Genomic DNA, 23,688 nt, shown 5'->3' with positions numbered 1-23,688 from the left:
TGCAGTGAAGGTTTGCTAGATTGATTTCTGGAAAGAGAATGTTGTCCTGTGGTGACAGGTTGAGTAGAATGGGTCTATACTCTCTGGAGTTTAGAAAATTCTCATTGAAACATACAAGATTCTGAGGGGTCTTGACAGGGTAGAAGCCAAGAGGTTGTTTCTTCAGGCTGGAGAGTCTAGAAGGGGGGCATAGTTTCAGGATAAGGGGTTGGCCATTTAAGACTATGATGAGGAATTTCTTCATTCAGAGGGTTGGGAGCCTTTGGAATTCTCTACCCCAGAGGGCTGTGAATGCTCAATTGTTGAGTATATTCAAGGCTGAGATAGATAGATATTTGAACTCAAGGAAGCGAGGGATTATGGGGATCTGGTGGGAAAGTGGAGTTGAGGTCAAAGATCAACCATGATCCTATTATATGGCAGAGGCAGGTTTGAGGGTTGTATGACTTACACTTGCTCCTATTTCTTATGTTTCATCCATTTCATCTTCTGTGTAATTTCCGTGCTAGGAAAAAAATCTCACTGAAAAAACCTTTTTTCGGAACATTTTTATCAGCAGCAATTTCGTTTTGTTTTTGTTTGTGTTTCACTCAACCAACTAGTGTGCATTCTCTGAAACAGATTAAATGCAAATCATGTATAATATCCTTCTGTTGTTCTTAGCTGTGTGTGGAATGAAATTTTAAAAATTGTCATGAATGCTGGAAAAACACAACAGGTGAGTTACATCTGCAAAAGGAAGATGAATGAATGGTTTAAATAGGATTCTTCAGATTATTTTTTTCAAATTAATCAATCAATTACTATCAGTATATTTTTGTTTAGAGTCATTTATGGCACAAGAGGCAGCCATTTAGCCCATCGAGTTTATGCCGGCTCTCCAAGGAGCTATGCAGTCAGTCTTACTCCCTGGCTTGAATCCCGTAGCCCTGCAAGTCTATTTCTCTCGTGGCCATCTAACTTCCTCTTGAAGTCATTCATTGTCACCGCTTTTACCACCTTTGTGGGCAGCGAGTTCTAGGCCATTCCCAGCCGCTGCGTAAAAAAGTGCTTCCTCATATTCTCCATGCATTCTTTGTCCAAAACTTTCAATCAGTGTCCCCTAGTGCTTGTACCAGTTGTTAATGGGAACAGTATTTCCTTGTCTAACTTATCTACACCTGTCATAATCTTGTACACTTCTATTAAATCTCCCCTCAATTTCCTTTGTTCAAAGAAGAACAAACTCATCTTTTCCAACCTAACGTTATAACTAAAATTCTCCATCCCTGGAACTATTCTGGTAAATCTCCTCTGCACCCTCTCAAGGACCCTCACATCCTTCCTGAAGTGTGGTGACCATAACTGGATGCAGTACTCCACTTGGGGCCTAACTAGAGCTTTATAAAGGTTCAGCATAACTTCCCTTCTTTTGTGCTCAATGCCTCTATTTCTCAAGTCCAAAATCCCATATGCTTTACTAACCACTCTCAATATGTCCTGCCACCTTCAAAGATTGATACACATGTTCCTCTGTTCCTGCACACTCTTTAGATTGTGCCATTAAGTAGACATTGCCTCTTCCTATTCCTTCTGCCAAAATGCATCACCTCACACTATTAAATTCCATCTCCCACCTCTGCCTATTTTGCTAGCCTATCTATGTCCTTTTGCAGGCGGTTCATATCACATTCACTGTTGCTGCACCTCCAGTTTGATTTCGTCAGCAAATTTTAGCATTCTACTCTGTATTCCAAGATCCAAGTCATTTAAATATAGCAAAAATAAACAGTGATCACAGCATTGATCCTTGGGGTACACCACTGTCTACCATTCTCCAATCTGAGAAGCAACTTTTTATTATGACTCACAGTTGTCTGTCCTTAAGCCAATTTTTAACCAATTGGACACTGACCCTCCTATTCCATGAGCCTCAATTTTGTTAACCAACCTTTTATGTGGTACCTTATTAAATGCTTTCTTAAAATCCATATAAACAACATCTGTTCCTTTCCCATCATCGACCTCCGCTGTTATTGCATCAAAAATTTCACTTAGATTAGTCAAGCACGATCTGCCTTTTACAAATCCGTGCCAGCTATCTGAAATAATTCAAACCTCTCCTACTGTGTATTGATTTTTTTCCCCCCTGATTATTGTTTCTAAAACCTTACCCACCACTGATGTTAAACTAACTGACCTGTCGATATTAGGGCTGTCCTTGCACCCTTTCTTGAATAAGAGTATTACATATACCACTTTCCAATCCTCTGGCACCTCCCCCATATCCAGGGAGGAATGTAAGATTATGGCAAGCCTTTCCACTATCTTCATCTCTACTTCTTTTAGCAAACTGAGATGCAAGCCAGCGGGACCAGGTGACTTATCTATCCTAAGCATAGCCAACCTTTTTAGTACCTTTTCCCCCACCCCCCCTCTCAATTTTTATCCTATCCATTGTCTCTACTTTCTCTGCTTCTATTGATATTTTGTCAGCCTCCATTTCCTTAGTAAACACTGATACAGAGTACTCATTAAGTATATTTGCCTTGCCCTGCATCTCTAAGCATATATTGCCCTCTCTGTCCCTAATAAGCCCCACGCCTCCTCTTGCTACTCGCTTACTATTTACATGCTGGTAGAAGATCTCTGGATTCCCTTTTATGGTGACTGCCATTCTATTTTCATATTCTCTCTTTGCCATTCCTATTTTCCACTTCACCTCCCCTCTCAACCTACTGTACCTACCTGTTTCTCACTTGTTTATTAAATGTTCTGTGCACATTAGAGTATAATTTTAATAGTTTAAGCAGCAGAGAGAATAGTAACTCATGAACAATATGCGTGCAGTCTTTTTTTGTTTATGGAGGATCAATTATTTTTCACCTTTGTTTTAACATTTGCACATAGTACATTGTATTTGATAGTGTCACATTACAGACTGATTCACACTATTATAATCTTGCTATAAAGTAGGGCTGAATTTTTTTAAATTGTGGAGATTGTAGTCTTTAGTCACTAAGTTTCAATATTTACCGAGATATAGCATTGTTCATTTGCAGGGTGCAACCCCGTTTACTTAGGACCAAAAGTACATCATAACCCCAATCTCAAAGTGTGTTCCAAACATGCAGCAACATATTTGCTGTTCCTCCACCAGCCATACTTGGGATATATCTCGGTGAGCTTCAGTTAATGCAGAATTCTGAGGTGCGTTGTGCTGTAGATCCACATCAATCTGGAACAAACCTGAGACTTTTACAGATGTCAAAGAGAAAAGACTTTGATTCCATCTGTGCAGACTGGATTTCCAACTTGCTGTGTTATTTCATGTGCCTGGACTGGCACTTTTAATAAGTACTCTCTTATCAAGTTGTAGTGTGTATTTTATTTCTTCCCATTCACTGCTATTTTTGCTGCCAGGCATTATTGTCTGGCTATGGTAACAAGTAAATAGGAAATTTACTTTGCTCATCTGATACTAATTTTATATTGGGACTCAGCTGGTTAGAGAAATACATCCATGGAAAAAGATTGATATATTCTTTTGTATCTTGGTGATAATTAATGTGAACCTTGTATTCAGAAAGGAGTGAAATTACTCAGTCCAACTTGAATAGTCTGGAAGATGCTTGAAAACATTTTATGGGATGCAATCAATGGCTGGAATTTCACGATGAGGTGTTGGCCTGGAAGCCATGCTGCTATTTTGCGAGGCTCAGGCACTTAAGTGCCTGTAGTTGTGGCTTCTGCCCCCTGAGGTCGGCAGCTTTCAGTCCCAGCAATGCCACCAGGATCGGTGGTCACTGTTGAGCCTGTACTCAGCGAGAGGAGGAACATGAATGTCGGCCTCTGAAAAGGTAAGTGGGGTCGGGCCTCCCTGGGGGCGATCGGCTAGGCCCTGGTGGGGATGGTCAGAGTGTAGGGCAGGGATGGTTGTTTCAGTGGGTGTGGCCCTCTGTGGGGCACAAGGTGCCTGATCAGGAGGGGCCTCCCACCCCCGCCCCAACTAGCCCACAAGGAGGCCGCTAGGTATTACTAGGCGGCCTCCTCAGATGCTGAAGTGCTCACCTGCCGCTGGTAATATACCAGCAGTGGCGGAAAGAAGTCCTTAAGTGGTTATTAATTGGCCACTTATTGGCCTAAAGGCGGGTGGGCTGCTGGTAAAGTGGAAGCGGGGGTGGGTAGGCGATGTACATGGCACCCCTGCCAGCCCACCTGATTTTACGCCCCCCACCCCCCCACCTCCTAGCTCCCTCCCAACGTTGTGGAGCAGTGTGGTGGGGCATGACGCCCATGTTCAGCTAATGTGCCTTGAACTAAGAACTAAATGGTTAGCCATAAAATCATGCCAATCATGCTTCACAGGTTTATTGGCATTCTTTGAGGAGGTAACTAAATTAGTGGTTACTCTGAATATAATTTTCCTGGATTTACATAGTTGTTTCATAAAATTTGCAACAATGCATTATTTCATCTGGCTTCTCCTGTGCCTGAGTTATCACCTGTGGTATACACCAAGGCTCCATCCTAGGCCCTATCCTCTTCATCATTTGAGTGCTGTCTCTCAGTGGCATTATCTGTCAGCATATGTTCAGCTTTCACACATGTGCACTGATGATACTTGGCTTTACCTCTGTATTCATCAACCACGCAGCTGTGGTTGCTCTCTTCCACAAGCAATTCAACATTAAGAACCTAATGGGTCATAATTTCTTCCTATGCAAAGTCAATAAAACCAAAGCCATCTTCTTTAGCTTTCACATAGTTATTTATCTCAGTCTCCTTTTTCTGTCACCTTCCTGGCTTCCACTTTATGCTGAGCTTAGGGAAATTGGACTTCATTGTAATGCTTGATCCAAATTAATTTTCTTTTCCAAAAAGTTTCTCAACTTGCTGTAGTGGGACTTCAGTTCATGACTTATGGAACTTTAGGTGAGTCCACTGTAACCACCTTAATCCGCCTTTGTACAATAATCACAAATCCTTTTCTAAGTGGACAGTGAAATAGGCGTATGAGAAGTCATGCACACATGCGCACAACTGCCTACGCCTACCAATTTTCCTTTTTGATGTGCACTTTCGAATATGTTGACTCAAAAGTTCTTGATGTCTTCGCAGTAAATTGTTAAGTATAAAAATGCAATTCAAACATGTTTAACTGAGATTAAAATTTTTAATTGTTTGGCAGCCCCATTAATAACATTAAATGATATGCCAAACATCAGGAATACATCATTGAACATTTTCTATTAGTAACACTTTTGCAGCACTGGCTGCTAGGAATGCTATTGCGTGCATGGTGCCCAGCATTGCAAACAGAGATTTAAAACTTAAAGGCTGCATTGCACGTGCAGTTGATTGGAAAGGGATTGATGCATTGTACAAAGCAAGATATTTGAAAAATTGAGAAAAGTCCTTTGCTGCAACTAATGGTCACATGACAATGTACTAGGCGCTGTAGGCATTTTTCTCCATCCTTCCCCACTTGAGGTGAAATTGTCTAGGAGCAGAAGAAGTACTGCAGGGAGCCCACAGCAAAATACTTAACTAACTCTGGGAGATCAACAAAGGACTTGGTGAGGAAAGATGGGGAGCGTTCAAAGATAAAAAATGACACTATGATTTTTCTACCTTTTTGTTTACTCATGCTTTCAGTATGGCCTCCTTTATTTGTGGTAGTCGTACAGTTTGAACTATAGTTATATTTTTGACACCACGCTGTTCCATCCTATCCCGGGAGAAAAAACACTGATCTGCTTTTGAGTCACTCATCCAGTGACTACTGGTTAGACTTGCCTATAAAAGGTAACCAAGCTTGAATGATAGTCAAGGTTGCACTTTGAAACCAGACCTGTTGAATGAGTCTGCCACTCAATCCATGTTACATCTCTTGAAAGTTAATTTGTAGATTGGATACAATGCATATCAGGACATGGGTTAGGTAGTGGTAGTTTGGCAAGTCAAAAACATCTTTCATAAGTTATTTGTAGAGTTATTGTTGAAAGTTTTGAATTTTTGTGAATAAAGACAGCTTCCACAAACTATGCAACATTAAGTCCAGGCTTGAAAAGACACTTTCATGTTTGCTTTGATTTTCTTGTTTGATGTTTGTATGAGTTTTATTATGTATAGAGAATTGAAGCTCAACAGTCCATCTGAGCAATAAATATGTTGGCATTTTGTATGCGCTAAATTCCTTATTTGGTTGCAGTGAAGTTAGTGCCTGAAAATAATTTGTTTGGAAATATTATGAATGTAGAAATTAAATCAACTTTGTTCATTTTGCATTCGAAAGTTCTAAAGCCTGTTTCTTTTAACTCCATTCAAATGCCTGGCCATTTTCCAGTGGGTTCTGTGTATATTCATATGAAATGTTCATGATGGAAATTCGTCATCTGAAATATTTTCTGCCAACAGTATGTTAGAAATGTTATGTATGAAGAGGGAAGGTGGTCTCAAGGGCAGTAAAACTTAATGTAGTTGATCGTTGATTGCAGTATGCAAAATGGGAAAATTAACAGAATAATTGTGTTTTTTCCTTCAAACTGCTTCGTTGTCTACAATATTCTTTGCGTGCCGCAATGATCTTGTCTTAACCCCTTCTCCAAAGTGGAGCATCTGGTGGGATCCAAGTACCACTGAGCTCACCACACGTGTTATAATTAACCTGACTATGGACAATCCATTAGGCTCAGGATAGAAGGAGACAAACGAGCGCATAGGTTGCATTGCTGGATGGATTCCGCTCCAGATTAGAAAATCAAGACCAGTTAGTCCCGAAAACAAATTATTTCTTTTGCTTTTGGTAAAGAGATATTAGGGATAATATTGAACTTTGGCGAGAGCATAAAAATAGTGGTATCTGATCAGCTGCCCATTACATACCCCATCCAATTTTCTTTTCTGCTGATGTCAGTGAGCAGGAAAATCAGGTGTGTGTAACAGCTAGTTGATTTGATGCCACCAATTTTGCACCCTCACCAAAGTTGAAAGTTACCCTCATTAAAATGAAAACATCAGGTAATAAACATACTTTGAAAATCTGTTTTACTTGACTTCAGAGTTAACGCATACGAGGGAGCTAAGAGAAAATCTCCTGTGATTTCACATATTTAGGTCCAGTGGGTCAAAAGTTAAATGGATGGTTGGTCCTTTAACTTATTTCAGTTAAACAGCTGTTTGCCAGATTGCTTTCAAAAGAATTGCAAACAGTTTAGTAGATGCTTGCAACGTTTTAAATCTGCCAATGCTAGGTTATAGCAAGAAAAGTAAATAAACTTTGCATATATCCCAACCTAAAAAAACTAGCAGAAACTGACTGAAAGCTTCAATAAATGCTGGCACAATCCCCAAAAAGTCAACAAGTCAGGAACACACCAGCAACTAAATCTGTGATGAGTAAAAACAAGTGTTTGCAGGGATTTTGATCCTTAAACTGTAGGTATACACAACATTGCGTTCTGATGAAAGGCCATCGACCTGAAACTTTGGGGGGAATATTATGCTGGCGGTGGGGGTCTTGACGTTGGGGGAAACCGATGCCAAGATCCCTCTGTCACCTCTTTTCCGGAAGGCCTGCCAAATTTACAAGAACACAAGAAATAGGAGCAGAAGTCGACCATATGGCCCATCGAGCCCGCTCTGCTATTCAATACGGTCATAATTTCACTTTCCTGCCTGCCCCCATATCCTTTGATTCCGTGCAAGACCAAAAATCTATCTATCCCAGCCTTAAATGTATTCAATGATGGAGCATCCACAATCCTCTGAGGTAGAGAATTCCAAAGATTCACAACCCTTTGAGTGTAGTAATTTCCCCTCTTTTCAGTCCTGAATGATCGGTCTCTTATCCTGAGACTGTGTCCCCGTGTTCTAGATTCCCTGACTAGTGATCGTTCACAGGCCTTCCCACACTGGACTAGATTTTGGCGGAGGCTAGATGGTGGTGGGAACCTCTCCACCCATCCCTCTGCCACCATCCCACCCGATTTTATGCTCTCCGCACTTCCAAACCTGCTACGGGGAGAGCACAAAATTCCACCCATTAGCTCTTTCTATCTCCACAGAATCTGTCTGGCCTGCTGAGTATTTCCAGCATTTTCTGGTTTTATATAACCAACATTCCTTCACTTGTAATGAGTGAAAATAAGCACATGAAACCCTGAAAAGGAAATGTAAATTTTGAAGGCACAAAATTAATGATACATTTCTTGGGTGAGGGGTTGATGAAGGCATGCCCCTCTGGAAAATTTTGTTTTTATATGTTGAAAATGGTGAATTTTAGATAATAAAGAAATGCAGAACCTGCATTTATAATATCTTTCATATCAGTATTTTGCAGAGAACTTAGTGGTTAATGGAGTACTTTTGAAGTGTAGCCACTTGTTTTATAAGCAAAGATGACAGCCAAATTGCCCATAGAAGGGTCCCACAAACAGCAGTGTGACTGATGACCAGTTAATCTGTTTTGTTCCTCTTGATTAAGGGAGGAATGTTAACCAGGACACAGGTGAATGACGTGAAAGGCTGATAGCTGGCAGTTATGAATTTGAAATAACTAACTAAATTTCTGACTGCAGAGAATAGTATATAATTAAGCTTATACAAAAGCAAAATACTGTGAATCCTGGAAACCTGAAATAAAAATAGAAAAAGCTGGAAATAATCAGCATGTATGGCAGCATCTGTGGAGAGAGAAACAGTTAACATTTCAGGTTGATTATTAATTATTACATAATTAAACTTAGCTTTGCATATCTAAAATGCTTTCCATTAAAATAATCAAAATTTTAACGTGGCTATGGAGACTATCGCTGAGGATACGGGGGTCATTTTCATCTTCACTGCTTGGGTGGTAAATAACCAAAAGAGCAGATCACTCACCTGTACAGACCCTGTGAAGCGATATGGGACGTTTTACAATGTATATAAAATTTATATAAATGAAAGTTGTTGTTAAAGAATCAGCCCAATTTTCATTCCCTTTGAAATCAATGGAAATGAAAATTGTGTAGGTTCAGCACGGGTAGACGATCTGCCCTGTCAGGTTGCCATCCATGCAGTAAAGTGAAAATTACCTTGACAGTACTGGTTAAATTTAGCAAGCCTGCCTTTATAACTAACAACTGACTTCTGCTGCACTATTGTTGTTGAGTCAGAAACTTTAGGGACTTTCAAAAGGCTTTTGGATAGGTATATGGATAAAGGAGAATGATGGGGTATAGATTAAATTGTCCTTGACAGAGGACAAAGGATCGGCACAACATTGTGGGCCGAAGGGCCTGTTCTGTGCTGTATGTTCTATGTTCTATGTTCTATGTTCTATTGTAGTTGTTTAAATTATGTTTTGAGAAATTCTGGCAACTGTGTCAATAAAAATGTAGCATTCATTGTTGGTAGTTAAATCCAGTTGTTTTGGAATCGCAAATACTTAAATTCATTCTTAATCATTAAATAATACTGTTTAATGGTATGAGCTAGTAATGAGTGACTTGTGGGATACATTGATATCTTAGCTGCTGAAAATCTCTGTTTGAATTTGTGGAATGTTAACAGGACACGTTTGAGAGGAGTGGTGCATCTCATGCTCCCCAGGAACCTTTTTTTTAATTAAGATGTACTTGCAGAGTCTGTATTTGTTTAAGTGTCTTGTGTTTTAGAAAGAAGCCTGTGATTGGTCTGCTAGGTGAAGGTTGAATGCCAGAAGGCTATTGCTTGTTTATCCATTGAAACTAAGCAGTGTGAGTGGTGAAAAGTGGGAGAGAGTAGACGTCTTTCAAGTTACTTTTTTGAACTACCGATACATAACTTGCAAAAGGGAAGAAGAAAAGATTGAATTCTGAGCCAGTCTAACCGATTTTGATGTTTTAAAATATATAAGATACTGAAAGTCTCGAGAACAGGCTATAAATCTTCGAAACGCTTCGACAAAGAACTTGTTTGTGCTAGTGGAATGCTATAATGAACGTGAGTAATTTCTTAGGTTTAATAAATTGGCAGTCTATTCATGAATCAAATTCATTGGTTAAGTAATTGTATTTGCATGTAATTTTAAAATAGCAGTTGGAAAGCAATTTTGTCATGCTGGCATGACTTAGATATGTAGATTGGTGTTTATAGATTTCCTCAAGCTTACGTTAGTACTAGACAATGAGAAAGAGAAGTTAACATAAAGAATTTGATTTCCTTCAGATTTAGCCTGTTAGGTGCAGTGCTGATCGGTGCTTCTATTGTCAGTAGTACTTTGAAGAAAACTGTTTGAATTTTCTGACAGTTACTGTTCTTCACATTAACGGCAGGCAACTGTGACAACTTGCAAGAGGAATTTGCTTTGTCAGTTGCAATTGTGGTAAAATACTCTCAAATTGAATTGATTCAGAGGGTGAAAAGGCACTTTACCCTTTGCCCTGGGTTCTTGAGATTAACTTTTCAAAAACACAAAAGTGAACACCAGATTATTAATAACCATGACTTTAACTAGGGGATTTAGATCATTGCTCTTTTAACTATTTGTTCAGATGTAAATTACATGCAAAAGCCTTTCCCTACTGTTTTAAGGAATTTTGTACGTAAATTAGAGCAGATATAATTTTAAATATTTTTCCCCTGAAGTCGTTACAGCCCATTGGAAATCTTTTTAAATGCATACATTGCAATTGGTGCTGAACACTGGCTGTGCTATATAGAGATTATTTATGAAATAGATACCCTGGATGAAAATTTTTAACCAGTCTAACCCTCTGATTGAGACTAGCTGGAAACTCACTTGGAATGGTTATTATAATGGGGAATAGAATTATGTGCTGTTGCACAGGAACAGTAGTATGAATGGTAGGCACTAACAGATATAAAAGATTTATATCATTATAATAAGAACAGAAAATACTGAAAATGACAGCAGTCCACCAGCATCTGTAAAGAGAAAAAACAGGTTGACATTTTAGATGTAAACCTTTTGTCAGAGCTGAGAGCTTGAAGATACTTGAGCCCTTCAGATGAACTGAACAAAGGTGGGGGCGGGGGGGGGGGTGAGAGAGGAAGAGAAATATTTGGTAGGATTAGCTGAAAAGAGATGAAAACCCCTGGAGATCATCTAAGTGAGACTGTCCACGGTAAACTGGGCAAATGGCTGTTACTGGATAAACAGAAGATCAATGGGAGATACTCAAATAAAAATTTAATGTGGTACAGAACCAGTTTATACTCGTAAGGGACAAGAAGTCTTTTTGTCAAAAAATGCAGCCATGGAGGACTAAAGAGGTAAGGGACAACATAAAACTAAAAGAAAAAGCATACAAAAAATACAAAAACAATCACGGGCCCTCACAACTGGGGGAGTTACGAAAAGCAGCAAAAAGTGACAAAGCAGATAGTAAGAGCTACAAAAAGGGAGTTGGAAAAGAAACTTGCAAGGAATATCAAAATCAACACAACATTTTTACAATTAGGAAATAGAGGGTGGGCAGGAGCAGTGACGGTCCCCTTGAAAACTGATGACAATGATGTAAATGAAAATAATGAAATGGCAGACATTTTGAACAATTACTTTGCCTCAGTATTTACAGTAGAGGAAGAGGATAGCATGTCGGACATCTCAAGGAAACTCGTACTGAATCAGGAACAGGGAGTTGGCAAAATTAGTGTAAGCAAAATAACAAGAAAATAATGGCACTGAAGAATAGCAAATCCTCAGGAACAGATGTTTTCCATCCCAGGATTTTAAAGGAAGTGGGTGAGAACATTGCAGATGCTCTAACTATAATCTTCCAACGTTCTCTTGATTCAGGAAACATTTCTTTAGATTGGAAAATTGCACACATCAGTCCACTATTTAAGAAAGGCGAGAGAAGGAAATGAACAGGTACTCGAATTGGCAGGATGTGACAAGTGGCATCCTGCAAGGATCTGCGTTGGGGCCTGAATTATTCACCGTACATACTAACGACTTAAAGGGGTTTATGACACAAAGATAGGCGTCATTGTAAGAAATGTAGATGGAAGCAGACGCTTACAAAGAAACATTGATAGATTAGTGAATGGGCAAAACTCAAGAAAATGGATTTCAATGTAGACAAATGTGAGGTCATCCACTTTGAACCTAAATGGATAGAACAGCGTACTTTCTAAATGGTGACAAACTAGAAACAAAGGAAGTCCAAAGAGACTTGTGTGTCCATGTATATAGATTATTAAAATGTCAAGGACAGGTACAGAAAATAAGGCTGATGGAATGTTGGCCTTTATGTCTCAAGAACTAGAATACAAGGGTGTAGAAGTCATGCTACAGTTATACAAAGCTCTAGACCACACCTGGAGTACCGTGAGCAATTCTGGGCACCGCACCTTAGGAAGGATGTATTGGCCTTGGAACGAGTACAGCATAGATTTATAGAATAATACCTGGACTCCAAGGGTTAAATTACAAGCTAGGGATATATTCCCTAGAATTTAGAAGATTAAGGGATGATTTGATCAAATTAAGGGGAACAGAAAGGGTAGATAGTAATATTTATTCTGGTCATGGAGTCAAGGACTAGTGGGATCGTCTAAAGATTCAAGACAAACCTTTTGGAAGTGAAATTAGGAAACACTTTAATATGCAGAAGGTGATAGAAATTGGGAATTCTCTTCCATAAACAGCAATTGTTAATTTTAATTCTAAGATTGATAGATTTTTGTTAATCAAAGATATTAAAGGTATGGGGCAAAAGCAGATATATGGAGTTGGGTCACAGATTTCTGTTTTCTCAGAATGGCGGGACATGCTCGAGTGGCTAAATGGCCTACTCCTGTCGTCCTCTGGTAGAACTGCATGCTTTCATCATCTGCAGCTTGTAAATCAGAAGAGAGATTGAGGAATGAGGGAGAAGTGCAATGTGGGAAGGAGGATTAGTTATGCAGATACTGTTAATGGTTTCAGTTGTAGCCTCAATGATGGCCCTTCTTATAATGGGCAGTACCATCTCCTCCATGGGGGGTGAGAACATGTAGACACACCTTTTCCCCATAATGTTAGTTCCTGTTGCCTCCAGTTGTGTACTGCCTTCTGCAAGACAGGGATGTTTGTATCATGTACTGAGTACGTGAATCTGGGTGATGTTGCTTTCATTGTTGAATAGGTGGCAATGTATACTCGCAGTGAGGTGTAATTTGAAGCTTGCAACAATGCTAAATGTGTGAGGGTGAGTTGAAGCACATGCATGTTAGATATGAGTCCTGATTGTTAGACAATATTGGTAGGGTAGTGATGGGAGGATGGTGAATTGTGCACTGGCTGAGGCTAGTGTTGCAGTTGGTAGGACATGGCGGTTGAAGACACATTTACTGATCTTGACTAGTCTTGTGAGATATGAAACTTCTTCCGGCGCTCCATCCAGGTCGTTGTGGATATACTCCTGGCATTGTCATCTGTGGCTGTTGGTTCCCACTGCCTACACGTCATGTGTTTGGAGGGTCTCCTGTCCCTCTGAGGGTACAGGACATCTCTCCTCCTTTTCCACCAAGACTTGCAGTTCCTGAAGTCTGCCATGGTTAGCCAATCTTCACTCTTTCCCAAATCAGATTTACTTGTAGAACAACTCCCAGGACCTGCTGCAGCCACAGTGCATATCCCTTTAAGAGGTGCAGGCTAGCTTTAAGTAGTGTAAATTATTAATGATATTGGATGCCCTACTGATGCATGCAACCAATGAACAGAGTGGGGAGTGCTGGCTACATGCAGAAATCATTGCGGTGAGTAGATTGCATGATGGTTTGCTTGCATTTCACTCATTGGCTGCAGGGCAATTGTGCATCACCATCCTGACGCTTATTTTTGAGGGCGAACCAATTTAAATCCCTCGAGGTTTTAACTTCAGTTCCTGGCTCGTGCTGAGTTAACTGATCTCCACTTGTGTGCAATAGTCGGGATATGATACTTGGATTCAACACTAATGGGCTATGAAAATAAAAAGTCAAACCAGGATCCTGCTGTTGATCTATCCTAAGCTATCCTTGCTTGTGAGAGTGCTGGGTGAGTCAGTCTTGTCTTTAATGACTTTCACGATACATAGACTGCTGACACCTGCTATTGAGACTCACATGAAGAATTGGGTAAACGGAGGCACTTGGACAAGGTATTAGAACTGTACCCCAGATATATTTTTTGTGTTCTTAATAAATATAGAGAAACTTGATAGTTTGTAAGCTTGATTTAAAAGATCTGAAGCAATGTGGATACTCATCTTAATTATTCCTCACTTTACAAATGATATCATGCTCTTTGCTAAAAATAAGTTTTAGTCAAAGTACTGTCATATGATTTTAGAGCAAATCTTTGAGGATTTTTTTAGTAAATCAATGAAAGTTGTTTTAAAATTTGGTGTTATTTCATTCATAAGTTCTCTGAGTGTGTGTTTTCACGGTGTGCCTTTTGTTAAACAGGTACAGTGCTCATATTGTCCAAAAGATGGGGCTGTAGCATTAGTTATTATAAATACACGTCGGTCACTCTCTCTCTCTCTCTCTCTCTCTCTCTCTCTCTCACACACACACAGATAACCTGTGCTATTGCACATCATAAGTTAGAAAAAATGGTCTCTGTTATTTATCTGTTGTCTTCATATCACTGTTTCCTTCTGTGACACTTCTTTTGCCATCTCACACTTTCTCTTTTCTTGCTTCTCTTCAGCTTATCTGACCCTAACTATTCTTGTTGTTCCTTCTGTGTTCTATCTTTTCTTCCCTTCTTATTTCCTTTGCGATGGAAAGTGGTGTGATGCAATCTGGAGAGGAAACCTCAAACAGCTTTTTCCAGTAAGGGTTGTGGAAATAACCTGGGCCTCAGCAGCTCCCTTCTTATTCCTGCCCCCAACATGTGCATCCCCCACCTCTTCATTCCCCTTGGGCCAATCTCCAACCGCACCCCCCCCCCCCCCCACCCCATCCTTTCAGCTCGAAGCTTTGTCTGCTTTCAAAATACTTCTACTTTGCTCTTGATTTCAGAGGTACCTGAATTAGAATGTTTATGTTGGTACAAAATTGTGTACAAAGCACAGGCTTACTGCTTCCCACCCTGAACATCTATGCCTTCCTGTGTTCTACCTTTTTTTGGTACTCCCTCAACACTCATTCCCTTCTGCTACTTGCTATTCCCTCCTCCCATTTCCTATCCCAAACATCCAAACATTCACCTGTTCTTACACTTTCCTGTCACCATTTGTTCCTGATATGCTGTATGCCTATCCTATTCTCTCCCAAAACATTCACCACTTCTTCATATCACTTCATATTCAAGCACCCACATGTTTCCTCCAGTCCTGTTCTGTCCTGCTGCCTTTTTCTAGCCTTTGTTCAAAGCCCCATGCCTTCCTGCCACACCCCATTCCATCCTACCTGTGCCAGCAGTAAATATCCATTATCTCCTTTACATATTTCTCTGAACACATTTCGCTTTTTCTGTCCTGAGCACCTACTCTGCCACACCACAGTACTGCAAGGCTCTTGCTCCAGCAGCAATCTGCCCTCCCATTCTACTCCACCTATTAACTGTAGCACCGGCATCATAGTTCTACCACCTACCCCTAGAAGAATCTTTACATTACTTACAATCCCCATTTAGCCTCTTCTCCATTTCCTCTGATTGTATTACCAAACAGTTTCTACATCCCTAGAACTATGAACATCTTCCCTTTTATTCTGACCTTAAAATTGGTAAAAGTGAAGCGCTGATACACAAATTAAGGAACGTAAAATGATAACCAAGACTTGATTTTCACACACAAATGATAGAAGTTGCTGAATCAAATTTGCAGAACTCTGCTCTAATTCATAGAACACCATCTAATGAAACTGAATTTCACATATTTCACCACGGTAGATCAGTGACTTAATAGTACATAATCTGCCAAATAACATATCTTTATTGTTAAAAACAACATTTCTTCCAACTCCCCATAGGCAAAGCCACGAGATCATCTGGTGTATAGTATATTAACTTAATCATAACCAGAAAAGTCAAGAATCTGTGTTCGAAGATGAGTGTTGGAAGGCTGTTTATTCATGGAGGGCATCACAAACAAATTAAGTTCTTCTCTCACCTGATGTCTTCAACCACTTTCCAGCAGATGTCACTGGATACTAATCAGACTTTGGAACTTGGATTAATTTTTCTTTCCTTCGCCAAGAGGTGCTGAGGCCAATTGTTGGTCCAACTCCCAATAAAGCTGAGGTTAACTGACTCAGCATAGATCAAGAATCATAAATGGAACCCTCTGGTCTCCTTAGCTTCATGCTAAACTTGGTGCTTACTGAGTGTTATATATAGCTTACTGTTACTCCCAGTAGACCATTCGAGGGGCTAAGCAATATTCTTAAATTAATATTAATACCATTTTTCTCTTTTACAGAAAATGGAACAAAGACTGAAAAATTCTGAATACCAGAATATATATGCAATCAAAATTCAAAAGCCAGTCATTGCAACTTCATTGAAGCTTAAAAAATCCTCTTGCCCTAAAAAGAAGAGGAAGATTAGTCATGTTGGTGTAAAAGGAAAAGGTATAGAATTGCTTTAAATTTTTGCCAAATTTAGACATACTGCAACATTTTAGATTGACTGACTGAGAACCAATGTTTTATTCAATGTACTTTATATACCAATGAAGTTCAAAAAATATTCTGGAGGAACCATATGATGGATGATACCTCCTTGTAGAGTTTGTGACATTGATGCCAAGCAGTGCTAATTCACATGGTATCCCTTGCTGGTATGCTGCGCAAAAGGAGCCACCATGTGAAGTAACTGCTTACTTTCCCCCATGAATGAACAACATTCTTCACTCTTGTATATGTTAAATGCACGCATTTTCAATGTTTCCCTTTTGGATTTTACTGGTGTTGGATGGAATTGATAATGTTTTAAATGTTCTTCATTTGCTTAAGTATTAATTTTTTTGAAACAAAAAATCAGCATTGATTTATTCCTTTGCTACATTGATATCCATGTGCACTGTCTTGGATGATGACTTCTTACTGTTCTGGTCGACACTTGTTATCAATCAATCGATAACAACTTGCATTTCTATAGCACTCCTCACAAGTAGAAATATATCTTCATATACATTCCATTTAAGGGAGAATACAGTGGAACTGGATGGAAGAAGAATAAACTGAGTGTAGGATTAGGATCTGTAAGTATGGTCCAAGAGCAGAATTTTGAAGAGGTATTTGAAAGTGGGGAGAGAAGTGACAGTGAGAGAACTGGGTGGGGAGCTTCAGGGGACAGGAACATAGTGGGTGAATGAGCTGCTAGCAGCTGTACTTCATGTACAAGGATATTTAAAGTCAGATTTTATTGCCAATTTAAAGCACTTTTTAATAGCTTTTATTATTGTATAAAAATGGCAAAAATGTGACTGTCAAAGCTGAATAAATTCAAGGGAAATCCATTTCAATTAATTTTTATTTTGAGCATTGTTAAAGTTCAAATAAAATAAGCAAGCTACTTTAAAATGGTGAATGACAGCCCACAATTATTTGCAACCTTCACAGACTTCTATGGGTCTCTTCGTCATACTATCATTAACCCATATGTTTATTGCTTAGACTCATACCTGGAAATATCTGGTGAGATAATTCTTGGAGAGTATGCCCAGGGAGGCGGTGGTCATTTTGCCTTTACTAAAGATTTGGTGTGTGACCTGAGTCAGCATTTGGTTGATGCCTTAACCCTGCAAGGGATTATCAGTATCGTTACTGTGTCGGCTCTCGCTGCTCCATACCGAACAGTAGTGAAAAACTGACTTTTGCTGGTATCAAGAATATTGTCCTTACCTAATTATGATTCAGATCCCCTTAAAAATTCAATTTGTACAACCTTTGTTTCTTTTCTTGCAAAAGATCAGATCCAGAGTCTATACATATTGCATTAGTGACCTCAGCTTTGTATGTACGGTGTATGCTGATGTTACGGATTTGATGTGCTACATTTGCAAACCTGATTTTTAGTAAGGAAACAATAGGAAATTTTGTTTCTTTTGTCTTAAAATTCGAGATAAATTTGTTTCTTTACTGATTCACCACCCAAAATTAAAATCTGGAAATTGGTGAAAACTGACTTTAATGATTGCTCTCTGCCCACGATCCCTATGCGTAGCAATCTGATATTAATTTCTGTCTCATTGGCGTTGATTGACCTGTGATTTGGATCTATTGCAAGCCTAATATTTCCTATTGTCATTTGTGTAATGTACACCCTCAGGCCAAATTTAGAAAGACTTCAAGCATTGTGTGAATTATAACAGGACCTCTACCATAATTGATGGTCATGACCTCTGCTTGCATGGTAATTCAAACATGTGGCCTCCTGCCAAATATGCCTGGAATTTTCTGTTTATACTCAAATATTGTCTCCATGTGTCATCTAGAATTCTAAGAGTAAAATTGAGAAAAAGGGTAAGCAAAAATCAAATAAGTTTAACTGGCACTGATCCTTTGGCACTGCCTGATCGTATACAGTGCTCAGGTTGTATCTTGGTTATGCTGCCTCAGCTAAATATGAAGATTATTGATTTGACAATGCTACTTTGTTAAATAAACAGCTTTACACCAGCTGATCTTCACCTCAAGAGGCTCAGGCTATGTTGGCGTTGGTAGCTTTCATGGGCTGGGTGTCTGCCTCAGTGCTATGATTTACCTTCTGCTTGACATTCTAATCTTCATTGGGAAGAACTGAGTGTACCTTTTGCTAGCCCATCCAACCTTTGAGTGACACCACTGGGGGACACTAGAAAGTTGGCCAACTCTTGAGCGTGCCAGGGCCCTTCTGCAGAACCATTTCCTTTAAAGAAAGATCTTTTATGAACCATTCAACACTGAACTATTTTACCTACTACTGTGATTGAATGTACATGACGTTCCTATCTACAACTTCACAAAGGATTACTCTGGATATGACTACTGCTTTCAGTTGTGGCTCTTTAGAAGGACTCTATCTTCTGATCTGGATCTAGAAGGCTTGACTGCAGCCTGCAACCTCTTGGCTGGCTGTGTGGCACTGTTGGATTGGCTGGCAGGGGAATCAGATTGTCTACCTGAGAGTAGAGAGCATATGTCTCTCCCGTGGAGCCAAGCACACTATCCTGAGACAGTGCCTCAGAACACACATAGCTCTGAATGAGAAAAGATTGCTGTGAAGCTTTGGAGACATCTGTGGACACTGGCCCCCAGAACCAAGATGGCGGTTATTTGAGCTACCATATTAGTCATCTGAGCAGTCTGCCTAGTGCATCCATCTTATCCTGATATATGCCCTTGTACCACCTTTGTTGATCTTGGGCCTCAAATTTCACATCTGAGTCTTCAGCAGAATTAGTATGCTACCTCACCCCTTGGTGAGTTAACACCTGGGGCATTCTATCCCCCTGCTCTAGCTCTGGTGTACTTTTTCCCACAGCCTAACCAAGCCTGTAAAGTGCCCATGATGCATGTATCTGAGCTGGTGCTTGCAAGAGATGGTGCATCTTCTGGAAGGATGCCTTCCTTTCCCTCAACTAGCAGAGGGCTTCCACATTCTCAATACCTGAAATGAAAGGGAGGTACAGGGTTTAGCTTGTGGTATAAAGGGAGAGCAGCGAAAAAGAAGTGGGTGGTGAAAGCATCTGCAGTTTTTTGTATAGCATGAAGGGTGAGACAGAAGTCAGAAAGGACAAAGAAAAGTAGGAGTTAAGAAGCCCTGCATAGCGGATCCTTCAGTGTTGTCAGTTGCTACAGTCCTTGACTCTGCCTCTGCACATGCTTTCTTCAAGGGGGAGAGGGTGTGCAGGTGGGCTCTTGCTGCTCCCTTGCCATTCTGCTGTTCTGAGTTTTGTGTGACATTTTCTTGCAAGAAAGAAGGGAGTACGTGAGTGGGAGTCTTGTGAGGTGTTTGGATAATGTGCTTGCCATGGTATAATAGAGAGATACAGCACTGAAACAGGTCCTTCGGCCCACCGAGTCTGTGCTGACCAACAACCACCCATTTATACTAATCCTACGTTAATCCCATATTCCTTACCACATCCCCACCATTCTCCTACCACATACCTACACTAGGGGCAATTTACAATGGCCAATTTACCTATCAACCTGCAAGTCTTTGGCTGTGGGAGGAAACCGGAGCACCCAACGGAAACCCACGCGGTCACAGGGAGAACTTGCAAACTCCGCACAGGCAGTACCCAGAACCAAACCCGGGTCGCTGGAGCTGTGAGGCTGCGGTGCTAACTTGACTGATAGTCAGTCTGTAAGATATGAGGTTTGTAGTAGTGGTGAGTGACAGTGTGAGGAGAAGAAGGTGTAGTGAAGTGTGGTGTTGTGATTGCAATGGAGTAAAGGGGAAGCAGGGGAGGAAAGTCTCATGAGTGTTGTGAACATTATGATTGTAAGTGATAGAAGCCTGAGCAGAGAGCAATATTTTTACCTTGACAACTCTAGTGAGGTCATTGACTCTTCTGGCATAGCACCCATGCCCTGTATGCTAAGCTCAGGTCCTGAATAAACACCTGCAGTCTCTTCCCATTGCTGGTGTAGTTGATGCTTGGATGGCATCCTGCCTGCCATCCAGCAAGTTCCTCCTCATGAACGCTGCCTGCAACAGAGCCTCCAAGGCAGTATCCAAGAACCTTCGTGCTCTCTGAGTTCTTGCTTCAGCCATATGTCTGATTGCTGATAGCATACACCTCTTTTTTTAAGAGGTGCTGGCCACTTTTAAGTGGCGTCAAATCTGCACATGCCAACAAACATGCAGCCAAAGAGTAGCGTGTGTATTGCTGGCTGCAAACCTACATGAGTAAAATGATCAGGCTGTACGAATATTGTGTTCTACCATGGTCAGCAGTAACAGGTATGTGAAATATGTGGCCCACCCTTGTACACTCGAATCTGGTTGAAATCACATCTCCAGGCTGTGAAATCTTAACCTTAATCTTGTGTCACATGATTGCAAGGGGTGGATGATTGCTGTGTGTCAATATGAACTTCTTGGGATTAAAGTGGAACTTGTGTCATGGTAGTTAAATCATGAAATAGACTTTTGGAGGTTGTACTTTTTTTTTCAAAAATATACTTTATTCAGGAAAATCTGTAAAAAAAATAAAAAATAAAATAAAATAAAAAAATTACGAAACAGTTCTAATTTGACATTCCAGAAAGTGCAGAGAAATCAGTTTTCTACGATACAGAATGCCTCACAACCCTTGCCATTACATTATACATGCAATGTACATTTGCATTGCACAGCAAAACCATATTTTGGTGCATACAACCCAAGGGGATTTACATGGGTTCCATCCCCTCGGCATACTATGGTGGGAGGACCTTACACAGTGGCCTTTCCCCATTGAGCTTTTGAGGCAGCTGCCCCAAGCTTTAATGCGTTCCTCAGCACGTAGTCCTGGATCTTGGAATGTGCCAGTCTGCAACACTCGGTCGTGGATAACTCTTTGCACTGGAACACCAGCACGGGCAGACCAAAGAGCGTCTTTCACCGAGTTAATGGTCCTCCAGCAGCAGTTGATGTTTATCTCGGTGTGCGTCCCGGGGAACAGCCCGTAGAGCACAGACCCCTGTGTTACAGAGCTGCTCGGGATGAACCTCGGCAAAAACCACTGCATTTTTTTCCACACTTGCTTTGCAAAGGCACATTCCAGAAGGAGGTGGGTGACGGTCTCTTCCCCATCACAGCCACCTCGAGGGCAGCATGCGGAAGCGGTGAGGCTCCAGGCGTGCAGGAAAGATCTGACAGGGAGGGTCTTTCTCACCACCAGCCAATTACGTCTTGGTGCTTGTTTGAAAGTTCTGGCAATGAGGCATTCTGCCAAATGACTTTGGTAGTCTGCTCGGGCAACCATCCAACAGGATCCACCATCTCCTTTTTCCACAGCGCCTTGAAGACATTCCGTGCAGACCACTGCCTGATGGATTTGTGGTCCAAGGTGTTTCTGCGCACAAACTTTTTCACAAGGGTTGGGTGGTATGGCACGGTCCAACTGAATGGAGCATTCCACAGTAATGTGGCCAGATCCATCCTTCGCAACACTGGGGACAGATAGACCCTCAGCACGTAGTGACGCTGTGTGTCTGTGTACTGAAGTTCTACACAAAATTTGATGCAGCCGCAAACAAAGGCCCTCATCAGGATGAGGGCGACGTTTGGTACGTTTTCTCCCCTTCATCCAGTGTCCCTGTGGACCCACAGGCGGCACAGTGGCGCAGTGGTTAGAATCGCAGCCTCACAGCTCCAGCGACCCAGGTTCAGTTCTGGGTACTGCCTGTGTGGAGTTTGCAAGTTCTCCCTGTGTCTGCGTGGGTTTTCGCCGGGTACTCCGGTTTCCTCCCACCACCAAAAGACTTGCAGGTTGATAGGTAAATTGGCCATTATATTTTGCCCCTAGTATAGGTAGGTGGTAGGAGAATATAGGGACAGGTGGGGATGTGATAGGAATATGGGATTAGTGTAGGATTAGTATAAATGGGTGGTTGATGGTCGGCACAGACTCGGTGGGCCGAAGGGCCTGTTTCAGTGCTGTATCTCTCTAAATAAAAAATTTTGGATCTTCAGATAAAACGGAAGATGGCTCGGGTGACCGTCAAGGTGCAGGAGTGAGGTATGGACCAGACCTGCAGCACATACAGCAACAATGTGAGCGCCTCGCACCTGATGACCAGGTTCTCACCCGCATTGGAGAGAGATCGCTGCTCCCACATGCTCAGTTTATGGTGTACCCTGGCTACTCACTCCTTCCAGGTTTTGGCACATGCCCCGGCCCTTCTGAACCATATCCCCAGCACCATCAGGTAGTCTGACCTGACGGTGAAGGGGACAAAGGATCAGTTGGCCCAGTTCCCAAAGAACATGGCCTTGCTCGTGCTGTGATTTACTTTGGCTCCCAAGGCCAGTTCGAACTGGTCGTAGATGTTCATCAGTCTGCGAACGGACAGCGGATCCGAGCAGAAGACGGTGATGTCATCCATGTACAGGGAGGCTTTGACCTGAGTGCCTCCATTGCCTGGGATTGTCACTCCTCTTATGCCCACATCCTTCCTAATGGACTCAGCAAAGGGTTCGATACAGCAAACAAACAAGACAGGGGAGAGAGGACAGCCCTGTCTGACTCCACATTGGATCGGGAAACTTTCTGATTCCCACCCATTGATTGAAACTGCGCTACTGATGTTTGCGTTGAGCAGTTTGATCCAATTGCAGATTCCCTCCCCAAACTCCATTTTGGAGAGCACGTCCATCATGTAGGTGTGCGATATCCTGTCAAAAGCCTTCTCCTGGTCCAAGCTGTTGAGGCAGGTGTCCAACCTCCTGTCCCGTATATAGGCGATTATATCCCTGAGTAGCGCGAGACTATCAGAGATCTTCTTGCTGGGTACAGTGCAGGTCTGGTCGGGTGAATCACCAACTCCAGAGCAGACCTGACCCGACTGCCGATGATTTCGGACAGAATCTTGTAGTCAACATTAAGCAGTGAGATGGGCCGCCAATTTCTGATTTCTGCCCTCTCCCCTTTCTGCTTGTAGATGAGGGTGATGATGCCTTTCATCATGGATTCTGACATGCTTTCGTATACTTCCTGCAGGCCTGGGCCGACCCGGTCCCAGAGAACCGAATACAACTCAACCGGTAATCCGTTGCTTCTGGGAGTTTTGCTCGTCTCGAAGGACCTGACAGCGTTTGTCAGC

The 23,688-nt window shown here is 41.3% G+C and overlaps 1 protein-coding gene across 2 annotated transcripts in view; it reads left to right on the top strand.

Annotated features, from left to right (window-relative positions):
- Nucleotides 1-9,538: 9,538 nt before the first annotated feature.
- The window catches only part of rgs3a (regulator of G protein signaling 3a), a 401,039-nt gene continuing 386,889 nt past the window's right edge, over nucleotides 9,539-23,688 (top strand). The window contains exons 1-2 of one of the 2 annotated variants that reach the window (XR_010969010.1): nucleotides 9,539-9,948; nucleotides 16,368-16,518. Coding sequence is in view for 1 of the 2 variants with exons in the window: in XM_068012622.1 (XP_067868723.1) it covers nucleotides 9,943-9,948; nucleotides 16,368-16,518 (157 nt within the window). In the remaining variant the exon portion in view is untranslated. The remainder of the gene's footprint in view (nucleotides 9,949-16,367; nucleotides 16,519-23,688) is intronic. The other variant, XM_068012622.1, reaches the window with a different exon arrangement.

This window comes from Heterodontus francisci, chromosome 32 (genome assembly GCF_036365525.1).
Source record: "Heterodontus francisci isolate sHetFra1 chromosome 32, sHetFra1.hap1, whole genome shotgun sequence".
Lineage (NCBI taxonomy): Eukaryota > Metazoa > Chordata > Chondrichthyes > Heterodontiformes > Heterodontidae > Heterodontus > Heterodontus francisci.
This window is presented reverse-complemented; position numbering and strand designations above follow the sequence as displayed.